This window comes from Egretta garzetta, unplaced genomic scaffold, assembly GCF_000687185.1.
Source record: "Egretta garzetta isolate BGI_Z169 unplaced genomic scaffold, ASM68718v1 scaffold231, whole genome shotgun sequence".
Classification (NCBI taxonomy): Eukaryota; Metazoa; Chordata; class Aves; order Pelecaniformes; family Ardeidae; genus Egretta; species Egretta garzetta.
Window position 1 is genome coordinate 6029181 of NW_009258727.1, and position 20598 is coordinate 6049778.

At 35.2% G+C, this 20598-nt stretch overlaps 1 protein-coding gene across 1 annotated transcript in view; it reads left to right on the top strand.

Moving 5' to 3' along the window:
• The window catches only part of GRIK2 (glutamate ionotropic receptor kainate type subunit 2), a 406229-nt gene that overhangs the window by 358290 nt on the left and 27341 nt on the right, over positions 1–20598 (top strand). The window contains exon 14 of the mRNA XM_009649067.2: positions 12305–12530. Within this exon, the coding sequence (XP_009647362.1) occupies positions 12305–12530 (226 nt within the window). The remainder of the gene's footprint in view (positions 1–12304; positions 12531–20598) is intronic.

A 20598-nucleotide genomic window follows, 5' to 3' on the forward strand; every position in this document is an offset into this window, starting at 1 on the left:
GGTCAAGCACTGGAATAGGTTGCCTAGAGTGACTGTGGGGTCTTCATCCTTGGAGATATTCAAACCCTGGACAATGTCCTGGGCAACTTGCTCTACTAGACATTGCCTGGAGCAGCATTTTGGGCTAGGCGGCCTCTGGAGTTTCCTTCCAACCTCAACAATTCTGTGATTTTGTGACTGGGACAATGATATATATGCCGTCTTCTCACAGAACACGACCTTTCCTCCATAGTTTTATTTTACTTGCATCTTCTACGTACATTTGAATTATCACATCTTAAATTGGACTTACTTGGAAGAAATCTACAAAAAAGAATTCAGGAAGGGGGCAGTGATTGAATTAACAACACATAACAAGCTGCTTCTCCTTTCCCTTACCACCTTCAGTGTCAGCAATGTTCCTTCTGGGATCAAAGATGAGCCATTTCAAATTTTTAGTCCTCTTTAACTCAAGCTAGACAATTGTTTTAAGGGTCAGGCTTATAGGTTGCTCAAGTTTTTTTCTGAGCTGAATAGCGAAGGAAATATAAGCCCCATTAGGATAATAGTTAATAACAAGCAAAACCAGAAGAATCATGCTGTATGGTTATGTAACCCTGGAGTAAGAAAGGCAAAAAAATTAAGTTACTCGGATTTTCTTTATTCTTGCGTTTTACTCAAAATAAGAAAATCAACAGAGGCTAATTATAATGCAAAAAAAATGCTATGATTATGGGACCATGGCTTGTATATAATTTTTTTGTTTGCTGTTTCTTTAGACTTAATAATTTCAGAGTTAGCTCTTTGGATTCAAAGGCAAAAATTTGTCAGGGATACCACAATATCTGATTATTACCCATTCTCATAGGATAAAATTAGCTACAGAATGTATTTTTTGGAAAAAAAAAACCATGCTAAAATTACAGTAAATACTGCCATGATCTGAATGAACAGTGTGCTACTTGACAGATGCTATCACATCTGTCATGCTGAACGTGAATATACTCTTCCCAGAGATCTTCAATAAACTGACACCTTCCTGGAAGCTTCAGTGCAACTTTGTCAGGTAAACATAAAAGAGAATTAAATTATAAGAATATAAATGCAAATTAATAAGATTATAGTACTTGTCCACATTTGAGGAATGTTATTGAATGCATAGTATGCTGCACACTAGTGAAATTAACTATTGCTAAGATGAAACAATAATAGTTGATTAGGATCTTATGACTAAAGTTAAAAGATGTTTATGGAGCTATGTACCTTAAAACAGGTTATTTTTTTATTACTTTTATTGCTGACAGATATGTTTATCACCTATCTGTAGCTGATTATTGTAAAGTGAACTAGTAGTGCATCAGTCCAACTGCTGACGCAGGTCCTCATTAGAAAAACCTATTACATTAACTGGCATAATTTTAAGAAACCTCAGCAGATGACCATTATTCAAAATAGAGATGAAACCTTACTTCCCCAAAAGATTTCACCCACTTTGTCATGTCTGAAGCTGCTTGTACTGTCATTGTTTTGGCTTGGAATATGCAGAGAAATCAGGTTTGCAGTGTTGTTACAACACGCATCTTAACACATTGGCTTTCATCTCATAGATGATCTCTGCAATCTTATCTGTGAGTCACCTGAAACAACATAACCACAGTAACACATTGACAGTGGCATCAGTAACATGTGCCAAAATACAGTCACAAGCACTATCAGTGCAACTGTTTATTTTTGTCAGACTACATGGAAACTAGAGAGAGATATGATATAAAAGGTAGAATAAATTCTACGAGTTTTCTGTGCCTGCAGTTTATATTTGTTGCCATTGTTTTCAGTCCTATCTGACACATATAAACATCAGGACATAAAGTCAGTCACAAGTAATGATACTAACTTTTACTATAGTATTTTATCACATCTTTAGTTATTTTTCATTGAAGGCTTCTAAAGTAGTCGTTCATAGATTAGTTTCCATAAAAGTCCCTGGAATGGAATTTTCTGACTTTTCACAAATAATTTAAGTAAAACAACAAAATAGGGAAACGAGTCAAACACTATAGTTCCAGGTGTTATTATTTGAAACTGGTCAGCAGAACAATTCAGTAACATCCAGAAAAGGTTGGCTAGTTTTTCGTAAGAAGGTTAGTAAAGGTATTAATATAAATTTAGCTAAATTTAACTTAATGGATGCTCACACTTAATCAGAAATTGTGTTTCCCTTAGCTTTTTACTGGATGAGTAACAGAATTACTTTTTGATGCCCAATTGATCAACTTACTGACAACTTGATAGGGGAAATGGAGATTCTGCAGTGTGATGCACAGCTACACTCAGCAGCTCCATGGAGGAAATGTCTAGAATCTTTAGCAGTTCTGATAATGCCATACAATCATTAACATAATAAATTTTCTAGGAGTTATGATATCTCATACCATCCCACACAATATTTTGTGATGGCACATGGATTTCCATTAGAGCATATCAGTATATAATGTCATAGAATCATAGAATCATAGGTTGGCAGGGACCTCAAGGATCATCTGGTCCAACCTTTCTAGGCAAAAGCACAGTCTAGACAAGATGGCCCAGCACCTGGTCCAGCTGTCTGAAAAGTGTCCAATGTAGGAGAGTCAACCACTCCCCTGGGGAAATTATTCCAATGGTTTACTGTTCTCATTGTAAAAAGTTTCCCTCTCATGTACAATCGGAATCTCCCCAGGAGCAACTTGTGTCAATTCCCCCTTGTGCTCTCGTGTGACTCCTTGTAAAAAGGCAGTCTCTATCTTCCTTATAGCTACCCCTTAGGTACTGGTACATGGTGATGAGATCCCCTCTAAGCCTCCTTTTCTCTAGGTTGAACAAACCCAGTTGTTTCAGCCTTCCCTTGTATGTCAAATGTCTCTTCCTCTTGACTATATTTCAGAAGTCAGATGTCATATTCCAGAGTAATTATTTCAAGTCCTGTCTGAAGCATTTCATTTTTGATATTAAATTCTGTGCAGCTCCACAAATTCATAGACAAGTGTAATTGCTTTTACCATGTGTAACTATAAATACATGTAAATAAATATTTTAGTCAATAATAAAAGTCTTCTACTGCTGGAATTAGTGGAAATTTTTTGTTACAAAACTTAAAATATCATTAAGGTATCTCTGGAGCTCACATGGTGTGATCTTGTTGAATACCACAGAAAATTTTTATGCCAGTTCAATCATTCTCTATAAAACTTAATTTTTTCCTAAATAAAATTTTTCTGTGGTTAAGTTTTGATTTTTATTATTGTCTTCATTTTTTTCCTAAATGAAATCAATATGACATTTTTCTCTCTCTAATTTTTCTCCTGTCAACCTGTTTTGTTCATAATACATTGTTTGTTTGGTTTTTTTTCCCCAAGAACGGTTCTGCGCAGTTCAGTTATCTCTAAAGACCTTTGTAACAGGCAATAATAAGTAATTGTCACGGAATTAGCCTGAGATATCTTAGAATTGTCTTTGGCCAAGTTTTGGTGAACAGAAAACACTAACATGACTGATTTAAGTCATTGAATGGTCAAACTGATAAAAACTGGTGATGAACTTTCCATTCCTTTTTCTTTCCTTGGAAATTCCTAATTACTTTATCCACACTAATTTTGAGCACTTGTCTCTGAAAAAAATGGAATACACCAGTTAGTTCATAATGCTGGAAAGAGAATCCTTTCCCCTCTGTTCTGTCATACGCTTACTGTTCATGTTCCAAATTATAAATAAAGCAGAGTCTTTGCAGAACTTCCTTAGCCCTCAAAGCTATGCTATATCCCTTTCACTATTAAACTACATTACCAGCTGTGTTTACACTACATATACTCACCTATTACAGATGTCTGAATTGCAGAATGCAAAAAAACACATGAATTGTTTCTTACTCTGACTTTTGACATGTTGTACAATTTTATCAGTACTGCAATTTTCTGAAAATTTGAGTGGGGACTCTATGTATCAGTGCTAAAAAAATACTCAAAACTATGTCTTATAACTCTGCTATTGCTAATATTTTCTGTACAGATCACTAATCAAAGACACATAAATTCATCTACTCATGTGTTCTTCAGCAGCCAGTATGGCTGAAAAATACCTGTGTCTTTTACTGTAACATTTAAACCCAGATATTTTAATTTTTTTTTAACCTCTCAACTGTTGGAGGAAAGCAGCTCCTTAAGTGTTATGTTGCTTATCTTCTCAAGTATGTTGTTTAGGTGTTTCAAGATAAAACTGCCAGAATTATTCTAAGACCTGACAGATTTGCTAACGAACAAACAGTTGTTCTGATCAGTATCTATACCTTTAATATGAACGACATATGGCATGAATCCTTTTTGCCTAAATTAACTCCCATTTTCTAGTGACCAAGGTCATATGAGTACAGAGACAGACTCAGCTGTTCTTAGCACATATGGTCCAGTGTTGTTGGTAATTTACTTACTATTTTACTTACAAAAAAGTACTGGATGATAAATCCAAATCACACTGCAGAATACTTCAGTGGTGGCTTATGTTAATCTACAGCTGGCAAATATTTTTCATACGCTATTTTTTAAAGAAATACTTGAAATTATTGGCTATTTTGGATGCCTAGAGTGATGTTAGTTATAATCCAGTAGAGGACTATAAATCATTCTGGTATAAAAACCAAGGAAGTTTTCTAAAGTCCATTAGTGATTTTTGAGCTATAAAATCCTTACTTATTTCCAGGTCAAAGCTGATAGTGAAAACTTATTTCAATAGCACTAGAGTTGGGTTTTTTAAACCATAAATTACTTTAAATATTTAACGTTTGTTCAAAATCTTTGTTTTTTAAAACAAAAAGTCAGCACAATTGGGGCAAGAGTAAAAATGTCTTTCTCTGAACATTGCCTTTTTCATTCCTTGTAGCTTTATTCTTGGCAAACACACCTTTCCTACCTTTTTTCATTTGTGCTCTATGGACCATGAAAACTGCCGTTATGGAGGAGAGAACACTGTATGCATTAGTTTTATTGGTTTTATGCTGACACAACAAAATCTAAATCGGCTTGTTCATTCAGGGATTGTCAGGCCTCAGCAGCTGTGAAAAAACAGGTAAAAAAAGAAAAAAAAAGCAAAAAAAAAAAAAGAAAAGAAGAGAAGAAATGCCCTGAGGTCAGAGTCAATGAGACCAGTCTGATATAAAGGAGAGTGTCTTTTTCATTTTTCTTTGATGAATGAGAAAAAACCAGTCTTGTAGTTCTAGGAGCCAATAAGGAAAATACAGTATGACAAAGGTAATTTTTATAACTAGTTGCTAATCTGGTCTGAAAATCAGATGATACTCAGAAGTTCACTTTAATCAACACTGTCTGTCTGTTGGGTGATAGAGGACAGCAAAACTGAGTCAAATCTGGTCTGCTGTTGAGCAGAGGTGGAGGAATGTGTAATATTTTCAGTATACATAAGTTGCTAGTGATTAGCACGGTGGTCTGTAAAAACTATGCCTTAGCCTATAGCAATGATTCAAAACTGCACATATGTGAATGCGGAGTTTGGAATGTCCATGACATCATATTATATTTGGGAGGCATATAATATGCTCAGCTATGTCAAAATCATTAAATATACTGCTTCTGCTGCCTCAAAAACAGCACTTACTTTTGGAGTGTACAATTAGCTAAGGCTAACTGGAAACTAGAAAATATTTCAGTAATTGAAAGAAATTTAAATGAATTATTTAAAACAAAATATCTGGTAACAGGACATGCAGTAATATTGTGTAAAGCTAAAAAATTAAGATCTGATGTTTTCCATTTGACTCCTGTAGTTGATTCCAATATTTATCACTATTTGCATATATTGCTGTTTAGCTCAGAAGTCCCAGTAATGGATCAGGATCCCATTGTTGCCCACTTCACAAACATTGAGCAGTTTGGAGAAAAGAGCACTTATTCCAAAGAATTCGGATTCACATTAAGAAGTGGGAGAGGTGGCTCAGTGTACACAGATATAAATTACAGAAACAAGAAGTACAAAAAATGTACAACAGAATAAACACATCAGCAGTCATTGATAGATATTTGAACAGTAACAATCAGCCTTTACAAATTTCCATTGGGTGACCATTCAGGAAAGTGAGTGGGCTATTCATGTTTATTTACAATTTATTTTCATTTATGCAAGTGTTCAAATTCTTTCAGATAGCTTTATCTTTGAATTTCCCTGTATTTATAATGCTTGAGGACAATTATAGAATTCTTAAAACATTCTTTACCTTAAGCTGTTGGTTTCTGCTTTCAGCTTTAAATTTGTCATACTATGATTTGAAATGTATTCGATTAATTAGCTTTGTTTATCTCTCTATTAACAATACTAATCCTCTGTGGCCTAAAATACTGGAGACATGTCCCAAATGTTTTAGAACAGCTGTGAGCCATAAGAGGATTGTCCATAATGTTTGTTTCACTTCAATTTGACATCTAGCCTTCTTACATTTAGAAAAAAATCTTGAGATGCGTTAGTGCTTTTGCCATTAAGAATATCAGAAATGCATTTTCTAGCTTATTTCACAGCTATGTAGATTTAGGGCATGTGTCAAAACAAAATGTCAAACTTACTTACAAAAATGAATAAAGAATGAATAAAATAAACATATGAACAGTTCAGCAAGGATTTCCATACTGGTGTTCAGGATTTCCAAAGGGTCATGTATGAGACAATTGGGATGAGTCTACCTGAGTTTGAAAGGACTGAAGGGTGAGAAAGACAGGAAAACACACATTTCCCTGGCTAACATTTGGGCTTGCCTTTGGCTTGATGTGTAAACCACCTAAGTTCACAATGTTTATGGGGTTTTCTTTGTTTGTTTTGGTTGTTTGGGGTTTTTTTCCCCCAAACAGAAAATGACATTTTGTTTTGCTTTCTTGCAACTGCTCAACGTCAAAATTTAAAGAGTCTCCAGAAACACTTATTGTATGTGTGTAACTTCATACCGATAAAGAATCATAGAAATCAATGAAAACTTGAAGTTGGAAGGGACCTCTAGATTTCCTTTCCTCTTGTTGGAAGAGATCTGCTTTCCTAACTGAAAGCAAGGCCTTAGATTATCTTTTTCAGTCCTGTGTTAAGCTGTTTCTAACATTTCCAGTGAGCTGATTCCACTACTTGTCTGGGCTACCTGTTCCAATGCTTAGTTGCTCTCATGGTGCAGAATTCTTTTCTTATATCCACACAGAATTTCCCTTCAGCAGCTTGGGCCATTGCCTCTTACCCTGTCACCATGCATTTTCATGAAGAGAGTACCTTCAACTTCTCTCTAACCTTCTCTTTAGGTAATGGAAGAACGTGATTAGATTCTGTGTAAACCTTCCATTTTCTAGGTTGAACAGCACCATTTCCATCAATCTTCGTAGGATAAGGTGTCCATTGATCTGTAATTACCTCGATGGACACTCTCCAATTTTAATATCTGTCTTGAACTTGGAGGACTAAAACTGGACACAGCATTCCTGGTGTGGCTTGACAAGTGCCAAGTATTGTGGATTAATCACAACCCTTATTCTGTTCGCTATACTCTTGCTGATACAGCCTGCAGTTTGCTTTCCTGCTGCAAGGATGGGCTGCTTACTTATGTTCAGCTTGCTGTCCTCTTGGATCCATAAGTTCTTTTCAGTCAAGATACACTCCTGCCAGTCAGTTCCCAGCCAGTGCAGGTGCTTGGGATTACTTTTTCATAGGATAGATTTTCCATTTATCTTTATTAAACCTCATGTGATTCCTGTTATACTAATTTTCCAGCCTCTTGAAGTCTCTCTGCATGGTAGCTCCTTCTTCCAGTGTATCGACCTCTCTTTCCTCTTTGGTGTGATTCACAAACTTGGTGAGGGTGCTTTTAATACCATTTTCCAAACTGTTTATAAAGATATTGAATACTATCAGGTCTAGGACTGACCCCTGAGGCATTCAGCTCATGACAAAATGCCAGCCTGGCCTTGAGCTATTAACTGTCACCATTCAAGATCAACATCTCAGCCATTTCTCCACCTGTAGGTGCTCCATCTGTCCAGTCCATATCCTGCCAGCTTATAATCAAGGATGTTGTGAGAGACCATGTTGGGCACCTTGCTAAGGCTCATATAGATGGACCTTTATGAATGCACTTTTCATATGTCATTCTTTTTGTTAGTGTAAACACATAAGTGATGAGCTTGGTGAAGCAATTCAGAGGTGACATTTCATAGTCTGTGTATTTCAGAAGGTCATAATAAATGTACATAACTGTTTCTTTGGCCTTAAAAAAACCCCATGAGTCAAGCAACTTTAAGAAAAGTGCCTGATGTCCACTAAGAATGCAATGCTCGGGAAAACAAAAGTCACATAGCTGTTATAGGCAGTGTCATAAATGGAAAATAGGGTAGTAAGATTGGGAGTCTATGAGGTTTTTATGACTTAAAGATTGTCACTGTTTAATTTTATGTGGTGGAGAGTCCTTTCATAAAATATATAAGAACTGGGTTTCTGACTTTTAAACTTATTTCTTTCTCAAAATTTCATCTTAATTACCTTTAATCTTTCATTTGTTTCTACAGCCTCTTTTGAGTTTAAATATTGCATAGGTGAAAGCAAAGCTGAGGCATTGTTTGTGACACCCAAATGCTTCTAAAAGACAGGAAAGAATTTGGATTCTATCATTAAAATAAAAATCTCCATTAACGGATCTGTAATCTTTCCTTCGTAGAAAAATGTTAGAATTTGCCTGGCACATTTTTGCTGTGCATTTATCCAATCTTCTCTTGTATCATGAGGTCTGTTTCCCTGTCCTTTGATCTTGTTTATTCTGGCATTTATTCAACATCCTGGTATTTTTCTAACCTTGTGGTACAGAGTGTCACTGCTCAGATATTTGTCTTTCCTAGCCAGTACTCCAGGATAGAGCAGTAAGTACCACATTACTAATGACGATTCCTTTTCCAGCCTCACATTTGTACATAGCATTAGAGTAACTTAGAGCCTTTACCATGCTTCCTTTTGTGATCCCTGACATGCACAGTTATCTTCCAATGATCTTTAATTTATGAACATTGAGTACATCACTGACTATCCTCTGAATGTCATTGTGAGAGCTACCATTTTATGCACCGGGTAGATGAGTTCCTTGATTTGCTTAACCTTTTCATTTCCATCCTTCCCCTTAGTTAGTTCTCTCATTTTATTCCAGTGAAATTCAGATGTTGAAAAGCACAGGCAGCTTTCTTACTACTCTGCATTGTCTTCAGCATTAGTGAGGGAACACAAGCATGATAAAGCATGTCAGCACAAATTGTCTTATACAGACATTTCTGGTTGATTTCAAGTTAGGTTGGATTTCCAGACAGTGATTTCCACTTAGATGAAACAATATGGTGAACTAACTCAGATAAAATAATACATTTCATTGGTGGAGTATATAAATTGATTAACCAGATTGATTTGCTCACAGTGAAAGAAGATGGAAACACATTGTAAATTGTAGCATCTGCTTCTATAAGTATGAATGACATACTCATAAACACAAGAAGCAATATGTATATATTGGAGTGTCATTCTCTTTAGTTCAATGTCAAATGGGCTCCTGATGCCTTTGATTGTTCTGGCTTCTTGATTTTAGTCACATGAATCTGCTGAGTTGTTTGCCAAACACAGAGGAAAACCATTTGTGGTTGTATTTTCCTGAATCAAAAGTTGTTTTTCTATTTTCAGATAAAACATTCTCTGTGGTGCATAAAACAAATACATTTTTTTTTTTTTTGCTAAGAATTTCTGAATGCTACTTAGAATTTAGGGGTCACAAGTAGATGAGGTGTTTTCCTTGGCATCATTTCAATTCTGACTTTTAGCTTTTAGGGGTGGAAGAAAGCAGTGCAAAGACATGGTAATGTTCTGCCTGTATGAGAAAACAGAGATCAGTGTGCACTTTCTATCACCCTTGTTAACTTCACAGTGGTGAGCTATGTGCACTGATGTTCTAGGCTCTGTGTTATCTTCTACAGTCTCACTAATCATGTGTAGACATTTTACTTTTTTGTTTGTTTTAATTATTCTAGTAAGCAAGCTGTCCTATGCAGGAGGTTTCTCTGATTTTGTTGGTGACCTTTGTTCCTTCCTTTTCAGTAGTAACTGTGGCTTCATCCTTGCTGATTAAATCAGCACTCTGTCCTTCAGAGGATATTGTATTTTTTCACATGCTCTAATGCTTCAGTAGAGAGCAACCATTCCCCTTCCTAAAATGTTTTCATCCTGGAATTTATTTTTTTTTCCCAACAGAAATATAGAGATGCATATGTATTACAGTGCATTCTTTATTTTCTATTATAGCTCATTTGGCTTTTTTTTTCTTTTTTTTTTTTTCCCTCAACATGCATCAGCAATGTGTATCTAACAGTTTACTAAAATTGTTTTCTCTTTCAATTTTTTATGTTGCTCAGATTATTTATAGTGGCTAAAATGTTTGTGTACAAGGGTAAAGATCGTATGTCAAAATAAATAAAAGCAGGCTCTTTATAAAATTTTACAAGTATTGAAAAACATTAATTTTCCATCTTTTCTGTATTACATAGTAATTTAGATTCCTACAGAGTTTATGTGTATTGCTTAAAGTATGTTATGCTACAGTGCAATATTAAATGTTTGTTTGCAAGAGTTATTTGATTTTCAAAACAAACTCTGTGAGGAGAGACCATATCTGTTTGGTCTTCTCTATTCTATGTGTTCAAAGTGTGCTTTGAAAAAAAATTATTTCCCCTTTCATTATTACTAAAATCTTTTGCAATTAGCCACAATGTTCAGTACAGTAACAATATGTTCATGCAGCGTCCTAAAAGTCTTCAGTTTTGTTAGCCTTGACACTAGTTAGTTCAAATGCTTGATTTGCTTAAGTCCCCAAGCAGAGAGAAATAACTCTTGGACTGCATCTCAGCAGGGGAACAAAGTCATCTTTTTTTGCTAAATAATTATTCTTTTTATTCCATATACACCTCTAATTCTCCTCTGGGGAAGAATTTATGGCTGCCAATCACATGAACTTCAGAAAGGTTTCTAGTGTCAATCTTTGTTTAGTATCTCCACCAGAGCTGATGGCAGACTTATGTTTAAGGCTGACATGAAAAGATGAAAGACTCCTTCAAAAGTCTGATTATAGTAGGTCTTATGCTGTATTTCTGCATTTTATTTACTAGGCAAGATTTTACATTACTGAACATTTTCTGATACATCTTGAGTTTGAAACATTATTAAACAGATGGGGCAAATGTAATAAAAAATATTCAGTACTTCTAACACCTTCTATTTATCCAGTGGTTATGATCTCTTAAGCACTGTGTTTTACAAAGATAAGGGAAGGTAATATCTTTTTTAAAAGAAGCTGAAGTTAAAGAAAGGAAGCAACTCCTCTATAGTTGTACAGCATCACATTGTGCCAAACTACTATCTCCTTTGTCCCAAACTACTGTTTCTCTCTTCTTATCACAACAGTTCTTTTCATTCTGGCAATATTAAAGCATAAAGAACATATTCATTTTCTGGACTTTTAGTAGTCACTTTCTGAATGGCAAGCTACTGTTAGTGTAACCAGAGTGCGATATCATCCCTTACCTAAAATCTTTCTCCAAATATTTTTGCAGTGTACTATGGATAAAGCGTTTGCTGCCCTCTCCCTCACAACTGTTTTCTCCATATACTGTCATCTGTAAGTGATTTGATTACCTCAGGTTGCTACACTGTGCATTAGGTTTCCGGAATTGCTCAGGAGTAGCTGGGTGAAATAAGAGTAAAAAATTCAAATGTGCCAGAATCCACAGATTCTCCTATAACACCAACATTGTTGACGGACAGTCACCATCCCTGGAGGTATTTAAAAGACGGGCAGATGAGGTACTTAGGGACATGGTTTAGTGATGGAATGGCAGTGTTAGGTTAATGGTTGGACTTGATGATCTTAAAGGTCTTTTCCAACCTAAACAATTCTATGATTCTATGACTTGTCTACAGTGAAATGCTTAATAGTCTTCCATTTACTTCAAATGCTTGTAGGCCTTCATCCTATATAAAAACATAAACAAGAAAAAACAGATAAACAACAGACATTGTGCATTTTCTTGAGAATCTGTCCAGCTGTTTCCTTTTGCACAGACAAGGTGAGAGTTACAGGTGAGATGAAAGGTACAGCCATCCTTAGAAGAATGCCTTGGTAAAACGTGACGTGTAGTAAAATGCGATAAGAGAGGAATGTGCAAACTCAGAATTTGCTTTCATTCTTATAAGTGTATTATTCTTATTCATGTTGCGTTTAATATTTGTCTTTCAGAAATCCAAAATCTCCACGTACGACAAGATGTGGGCCTTCATGAGTAGCAGGAGGCAGTCAGTACTTGTCAAAAGTAATGAAGAAGGTATTCAGCGTGTGCTTACCTCTGATTATGCATTTTTAATGGAGTCGACAACCATTGAGTTTGTCACCCAGCGGAACTGTAACCTAACGCAGATTGGAGGCCTGATAGACTCAAAAGGTTATGGTGTTGGAACTCCCATGGGTAGGTGATATGTCAACCATTTGTTCTCTGTTCATTAATCTTAGTTGCTGTAGTAACATAGAAAAGTTCTAATATGCTGATGCTTTCTCTACATTGCTAACATTTTTTCTCATTCTCTTTTTTCCTGCCTGGGGAAATTAGTACACGTTTTATAAACAGAAAAATAATCACTTCATTAAAAATTTGGACATTTTCATATTATATGTTTCTGTTACATGGAGCCTTCCATATGTTCATCAACAACAACAATTTTTTTTTCCACAGCATTTTATTTTGTTAAAAAAATGTTTTTAAAATGTTAATCTCTTCAGAGAATGCAGTGGTAATAGTATAAGGCTTGCATCAGCAAATAGGAATAATGCTTCTGTACTGAGAGGGCTAATCACTGAGATTCTTATGAAAGGAGGAAGATTCCATAACATACCATGTATAATCCACAGACTTAATTAACCTTGTGAAATATGCCCCAGAAATTTAAGTTCCCCTGGAAGTGCCAAAGTGGTAGGGATCAGAGATACGAGGCTATTTTACAAATGTTTTTGATTATGTGTAAATCAGAGAAGTAGCATGAACACCAGAGAAAACAAATGGAAAAGCAATGATAAAGCCAGAAACAGACTTCTAGAGTTAGAGTTTAGAGGAAGAAGTATTGGATGTAAAGAGCTAAGGAAGCAAGTAAGTAAACTGTCTTTTGGTCTTTGTCCCCTACCTTATTTGGGTAATTATTGCTTCATTAGCTTTGAATCATATCAAAGACATTATTCAGCTCTTATTCATCCAAGTAATAATAAATTATCTGTGTCAAGAGAAATAATAACATTGTACAAAGGGATCTGTGAGCTGGCAATTGTCTTGAGTCAAGATGAAACAAACAGGGGACATACCTGCAAGAATCAGAGGTCACCAACAGAAGTAAAACAGGAGTTGAAATGGTGCTAAACTTAGAAAAAGATGTTGAAGTAAGATATGGAAAAAAGATGAGGCCTGCATAAAAGGAAATATAACAGAACCTAAAATAAAATGTAAATTAATGTTTTTCACAAAAGAAATGAAGATACAAAAAATCCCACATCTGGAGCTTTCCCAGAACAGCTAAACATAAGAGATTAATCCTGTGTTTAGGTAGTATCTATAAAATGCTACCCAGAGGACTAATATTTATAAAAGATTTGTATCCTCTGTATTAACTGCACAGTCTCAGAGGAAAGCAACTGGGTAACCTCTACTAAAATAATGCATAGTTCACACATACATTTGAAAGGAAGTCTTATGAAGAAGCATATCCATAGTGCCTGTCAGAATAAATTTTGTAAAATATATTGCTTTATTGAAGCTAAAGAATCTTACAGAGCAGTGGATAATACAAAATAGACTCATGTGTTACAACTAATCTCATTTCTACAGTAAAAATAATTCTAGAGTCTTTAAAAGAACTTATGACAGTTAAATTTACAGAAGTAGCTTTCATCATTATTTAATGATTATAGAAGAAGTTTATAGACACATAATTGAGTAATATCTTTTTAGAGTTAATAGAGTAACTTGTCAAGTGCTTGGAAAACTATAGTGTAATGGTTTCACAAATGAAGCACATGTTACTGCTTGTGCCTATTTGGGATGCAACACATCTCTGAGCAGAAAAACACAGAAATATTTGTATTAGAGGCACAGTATCTGAAAGATATAGATGTCATCTCCACAAATATCCAGTTTTATCTCCTGGAATAGTGGCTTGAAGTTGCAGAAATATTTGCATGTAAGATTAAATTTGTAGAATATAGCTGTTACAGACCTTATGTTGAATACAGTTGAATGAGTATGGTTACTTTTGGAGGACAGCATCAGAAGAAGTAGGTGAAACGTATCTTGCTCCTTTTGAAGGCTAATAGAATAATAAGTTAGTGAGAACATTGCTTGAGTCTGTGTAGCTACAGGCAGAAGAGCTAAAAGCTTTCCCAACAGAAAAAATAGGCTATCAGAGTAGTTTATGATAGGATAATCACCTGGAAAATGCAACCACCCAAATATAGCACCAGCTTACAGTACTACACTAAAAGCTCTCTGCTCATGATGTAAAAACTTTAAATTCAGAGAAAGTTGCACAAGATGAGGAGAAAAAACCCAACAGATCAGGCAGTGCATAGGCATCAATTCCTTCCAAACCAGCTGAAGAAGCAAAATCTGAGTTTACATGATTATTTTAATCCTTCTAAGACCATAGTGAAGTAAACAAATTTTAGATTGCTAAAATGTAGCCTCAGTGAAGGAAATTGGAAATTATGTACTTTTGGCACAAAGTAGGATCAGTGTACACCATTAAAATCAACAAAATACAATGATGTTTGGAATAGGTGCAAGGCAGCATTCTGTATGATATCTTTGCTGTTATCTTTGTTTCATATGTCACGTATGACATCCACAGTGCTGTAAAATACTAGAGAGGGTGATTTGATGTTATACATACAACAAATGATTCTCATGATACATGTTTATAAATTAAGTCTTGTATATAGTTGAATTCATTTTCAGTCAGCCACCTCTAGTGCTAGGCTAGAAAAATTTCATTTATAATTAAAAGAGAAGGGAGGAACAGACCTGGGATGAGATGTTTGACAGTAACAGATAGTTTGGAGCAGGTAAAGGAGAATGTGTTTGTAACTGGGGTTGTGTATGTTTTATTTTCCATCTTTGCAACTTTGTTTACAGCTTTGTAACCAAGAACGCAACACTGCTTTGCTGGAGCACATTTGTGGGTTTTTTTCTTCCTGTTTGAAGCTCCACATGCCAGGGTCTTGTATTGGCTTTATTCTGACATGTCCTATTAGGAGGCACTATTTTGCCAGTCCTGTGTTCTTCATCAATGAATCTGGCAGATAGGAAAACTTTTGTTAACATGCATGAAGCTTGAAGTATGCTGTATAGTTTATTTCTAATAATAAATATATTAATATGTATTGTGTACAATTATCTATTAGAAATACATATAGATTTCTTTTAGTGGTTTTGTGTGGGCATACACCTCATTGCCCAAGGTTGATATTCAAGGGAGGAAGAAGGGGGGGAGAGATGGAAGAAGAAAGAGAGAGAGAGAAAAGACACAGAGAGCAAATTAACAAAGAGGGGAGGGGGGCCTTTTAATGATAGATCCCCTAAAGTGCTGCTTATCATATCCAGTAGTTTTACATGTCCCATTTATTCATCATGTATGATAAAGGTGTTTAAAATAGGGTTTTCTCTTGAATAAATCCCAGTTGGGGTAAATTTACCGTTACAAAGGATTCCTAAATGTTTATGACACTACCACGTGCTTGTGGTCTTCTTATCAAACATAAATTGTAACTTTTTTTTTTCAAGAAAACCTAGGCTATGCAGCAATAAATATTTCATGCCCTACTGAAACACAGTTAATATGACTTTCCTATGGTAAACATACTGTAAAACACAGTAATATTATGTGACAAATGCTATTTTCCATAATGAGTATTTATTAATATTATTGCTAATATGAAGTGAACCACACAAAAGGTTAAAAATTTAGTTTTTATGCACCCTATATTAAAGCCTTAATCGTCTGTAAAGCTACTTTTCACTTTTTTTTTTTTTCCATCTCTCTGGAGTGGTTTCAGGTTCCTATTTCTTTTCCAAATTCCTGTTTCTCTTCAGCATGTTAGGCAGCAGGCTTCTTTCCATCTGGCTTGGGCAGATTTTCTATTGAATTGCCAGTTGCTTCTACGTTGAACCTGGAGTACATAAATGGCTGACAAGTGTATATGTCAAACCCATTCCATATGAGTATATCTACTGAGCACACACTTTTCAGATGATCTGCACTTACGTGGCAAATCAAGACTATCCTGTATATGACAGACAAACTCTATGTGTGGAGATACATGCAAAGTAATGTCTTTGACATTTTGAAAATGAAAAATGATAGGTGTAAGTAATCCTAAAAATTTGCATATATTTCTTCTAACTCTTAAGAAATACAAAATAGAAAGTGGTGTTTGAGAGACATGGTTGTCGTGGTTTAACCCGGCTGGCAACTAAGCACCACGCAGCCGCTCGCTCACTCCCCCCTCCCTCAGTGGGATGGGGGAGAGAATCAGGAAGAAAATAAAAGGTTAGAGCCGAGGGCTGAGATAAAGACAGTTTAATAAGAGAAAATAATAATAATAGTAATAATGAGAATGATAACAGAATATACAAAACGAATCATGCACAAGTAATTGCTCACCACCCGCTGACCGATGCCCAGCCCGTCCCGAGCCGCGATCAGTCCCCAAGCAGCGATCAGTCTCCCCGCGACCAACTGACCCACTAACCCCCCCTGAGCATGACGTTATATGGTATGGAATAGCCCTTTGGACAGTTTGGGTTAGCTGTCCTAGCTGTGCTGTACTCCCAGCTTGTTATGCACCTGGCCAAGCAGGAGAAGCTCAAAAAGTCCTTGAGTAGTCTGAGCAGTGCTTGGCAACAGCTGAAAACATCAGTGTGTTATCAACATTCTTCTGGTACTAAATCCAAAACACAGCACTATGCTAGCTTCTATGAAGAAAATTAACTCTATCCCAGCCGAAACCAGGACAATGGTGCATATAAGAAATTAGACCTAATCATTTCTCTACTGTTCCTCTGTGATTGTTGAGCTGTGGAAAGATACAGAATTAGGCTGAGGTGTCTTGAACTGTATAGCAGTGATGTTCCTATAATATCTGATAATGGTGAGGTAAAAAACAGTTTGAAAAAAAGGTGAAATACATGGGCTTTTATCCTTTTTTCCCGTGCAGTTATTACAAGAAAATGAATTGTGTTATTAATATTAATAATATCTCAGTTGCAATGCAGTGAGCTGAATCTATTACATGAGTCTCTTCACTTTTACTAATTTTTACTTACTTTTTGCTTGCTGTGATCAAACTATGGCTTTTCCTACCGCAGCATATCACTGTTTGTAAAACAGATCCAGGTATCAAAATTTATTCATGTAAGTACATAAAATATTTCTGCACAAAATATATCTGCACAGTGTGTATTTATGAATTCACAATAGAAAGCTGGCAGCTACTGTGATACAAACAAGTTATACCTCCCATGTCAAAAAGAAAAGTATATGAATAAAATAAACATCCTTCCAGCAGAAGTGCATTGGCTGCAGGCCCCAGACATCAGTACTACTCACTTAAGTTCAAAAGATGAAACAAAACTTCAAGGCTCTCATGTTCTATTGATTCAGAGGTGCTGTTTTCAGTGAAGTTCTCTTTTCTGTAAATTCTAATGAAATATCAAATAAAATGTCTCAGTTTGAAAACATTTTTATCTCTTAGAGAATAAATGCATTCTTCACAGTACATTGTTCTTAAAGATTCTCAAAATTTTGCCCATTTGCCTACAACTTCCAAAAAGTCTATTTGGCCAACTAATTTTTTTGTATATTTCAGTCAGCTGTGTAGCATGCAACTAAAATGTTTGGACTAAGCATATTTTGAGAACAGTAGTATTAATATAATTTCATCAGACATAGACTCTAGAAAGAGTATTTCACACTCCACTCAAATTAAAGATTTCACTGCAGAAAAAGAGGGTTTCAGGCTATAATTTATGATCTGCTGTTTCATATCTTCTCTAGGAATATTACTTCATGAATTATTTATATTTATCTAAGCCATTAATAAATGCAATACAATAGTGTTCTTCCTATCCCATTGATAGGCTGCTGGATTCAAACAGAATTTAAACAAATAATTTAATGAGCAAATGTATAAAAATTAATTATCATGTATCCAATAACACTGTATAGGTTCAGCTGATTTATGTTATCTATTCTGTCTTTAAGTAGTGGCCTAGAAAAAAAAGTTCACAGTAAAAGTTTTTATTTTATAATATTGCAATTTTTAAACTGACCTGACCGTGTTCTTAGTGCAGGTATTTTACAAAACATTTCATTAATTGCCATTTTTATTTAAGTGTGTGTTTCCAAATACAGAACATTTTAAATGAAGGCAAAATGGGGAATATAAATTACTGAAGAACAAAAGCTTTTAATAGATGCTTGTAATTTCAAAGATTAAAACAATGTATTAAAAATATGAACAAATAAATTACTCTTATTTCCTAAATATGCAATAAAAAGTGAAAAAGCATATTATGAAGATGATCTCAAAATAGCTTTAACTATTTAGAATTCGTTCAGCCTCCTCCCTTGCTGTATTTATCATTCCAGACAGAGATTTGCAGACTGGTTTTGTAATCATCTAAAAATTAGTTTACTTTTGGAGCTTGCCTGTAAAATAAAAAGTAGACAAAATTGGAGTAAACACTTTGTAAGTGTAAGAACAACACTTTATTATCCGACAGATGTGTAGGATGTTGCCTCCTATGTTCTGTCTATCTTTTAAAAGACCAAAGCCTTGAATTCTACAGCTACATGTCTGAATTAATTTTTTTTGTTAAACAGTTTCTACACTTAGAACATGAACTACATCCAAATTAATACTTTAAATAAATGCCCTGAATGTTTTATAGTAAAGAAATCTATTATGTGATTATATATTTAGAACATAGTGATGCTAGAAATTTTTCCTGCTCTAGTAGCTAATATAACTATGGTAAAATGAAGTCCAGTTCAACAGAGAAATCCTTCCATTTTCCAGAAATTGCCTAAAAATTAGTCTCAGAATGGAAGGTACAGTTGTCCATAGTCAGAAATTATAGTCACCACCAAAATAGGGGGCAGTCTATTCTTTAAGCTCTGATTGAATGACAATATTAGTATGGTTATCTTGAAGTTGTAGATCCTTCTGAAGGGAGTAGGATTATGATACAGATGAGTATCCTAATGATAACGAGTTCTGGGCCCCACAATTTAAGAATTAAGGTACTTGAATACATCCAGAGTAGGGCAACAAAGCTGATGAAAGGGCTGGAAGGCATGTCCAATGAGGAGCACCTGAGGACACTGGGTTTGGCTAGTTTTCAGAAAAGGAGGTAGAGGGGCAACTTCACTGTGCTCTACAACTTCCTGAGGAAGGGACATGGAAAGGGAGGTGCTGAGTTCTCCCTGGTATACAGTGATAGGATGTGTGGGAATGGTTTGAAGCTGCGCCAGAGGACATTTAGACTGGGCATTAGGAAGCATTTCTTTACTGAGAGGGTGGTCAAACACTGGCACAGGCTTCCTAGAAAGGTGGTCGATGCACCAAGCCTGTTACTGTTTAAGAGACATTTGAACAATGCCCTTAATAACATGCTTTAACTTTTGGTCAGCCCTGAACTGGTCAGGCAGTTGGACTGGATGATTGTTGCAGGTCTGTTCCAAATGAAAGTTCTATTCTATTCTATTCTATTCTATTCTATTCTATTCTATTGCTTGGATGCCATTGTTCATACCTTCTTTTTCTTTTCTCTTTTTCTTTTTCTTTTTCTTTTTCTTTTTCTTTTTCTTTTTCTTTTTCTTTTTCTTTTTCTTTTTCTTTTTCTTTTTCTTTTTCTTTTTCTTTTTCTTTTTCTTTTTCTTTTTCTTTTTCTTTTTCTTTTTCTTTTTCTTTTTCTTTTTCTTTTTCTTTTTCTTTTTCTTTTTCTTTTTCTTTTCCTTTTTCTCTATCTCTTTTTTCTCTCTCTTATTTTGCTTTTAATTGTTGAGTGCCTGCAACTTATTTCAGTATTCCAAATGTGGTTTAGTTTAGGGAATGTCATCAGGGCAATCACATTATTTCAGTTTTTGCTAATTTTCAATTCTGACAGAGTTTTAATTATCTTGGTTAAAAGATAAAGTTCTCTCTTGCCCTTCCAACTGCTTTATGGGAACAGATTTGCAGGAAAATACAGACTTTTTTCCCTAAAGAAGTGTTTGACAAGAGTCTTTAGCATGCTTGATGCTTCCATTCTATGTGGTGTTCTTTACTGCTCCTGCAAAGGTGCACAGACACACACAGATCTTCAGTCTGTTCCTCTATTTTTAATTTATTTGTATTAGAACCAACATGGCTAGTAAAGATTTCTTTATCTGATTCTGGGAACTAGATCACTTCTTTAAAACAAAACAAAACAAAACAAACAAACCTCCCCCCCC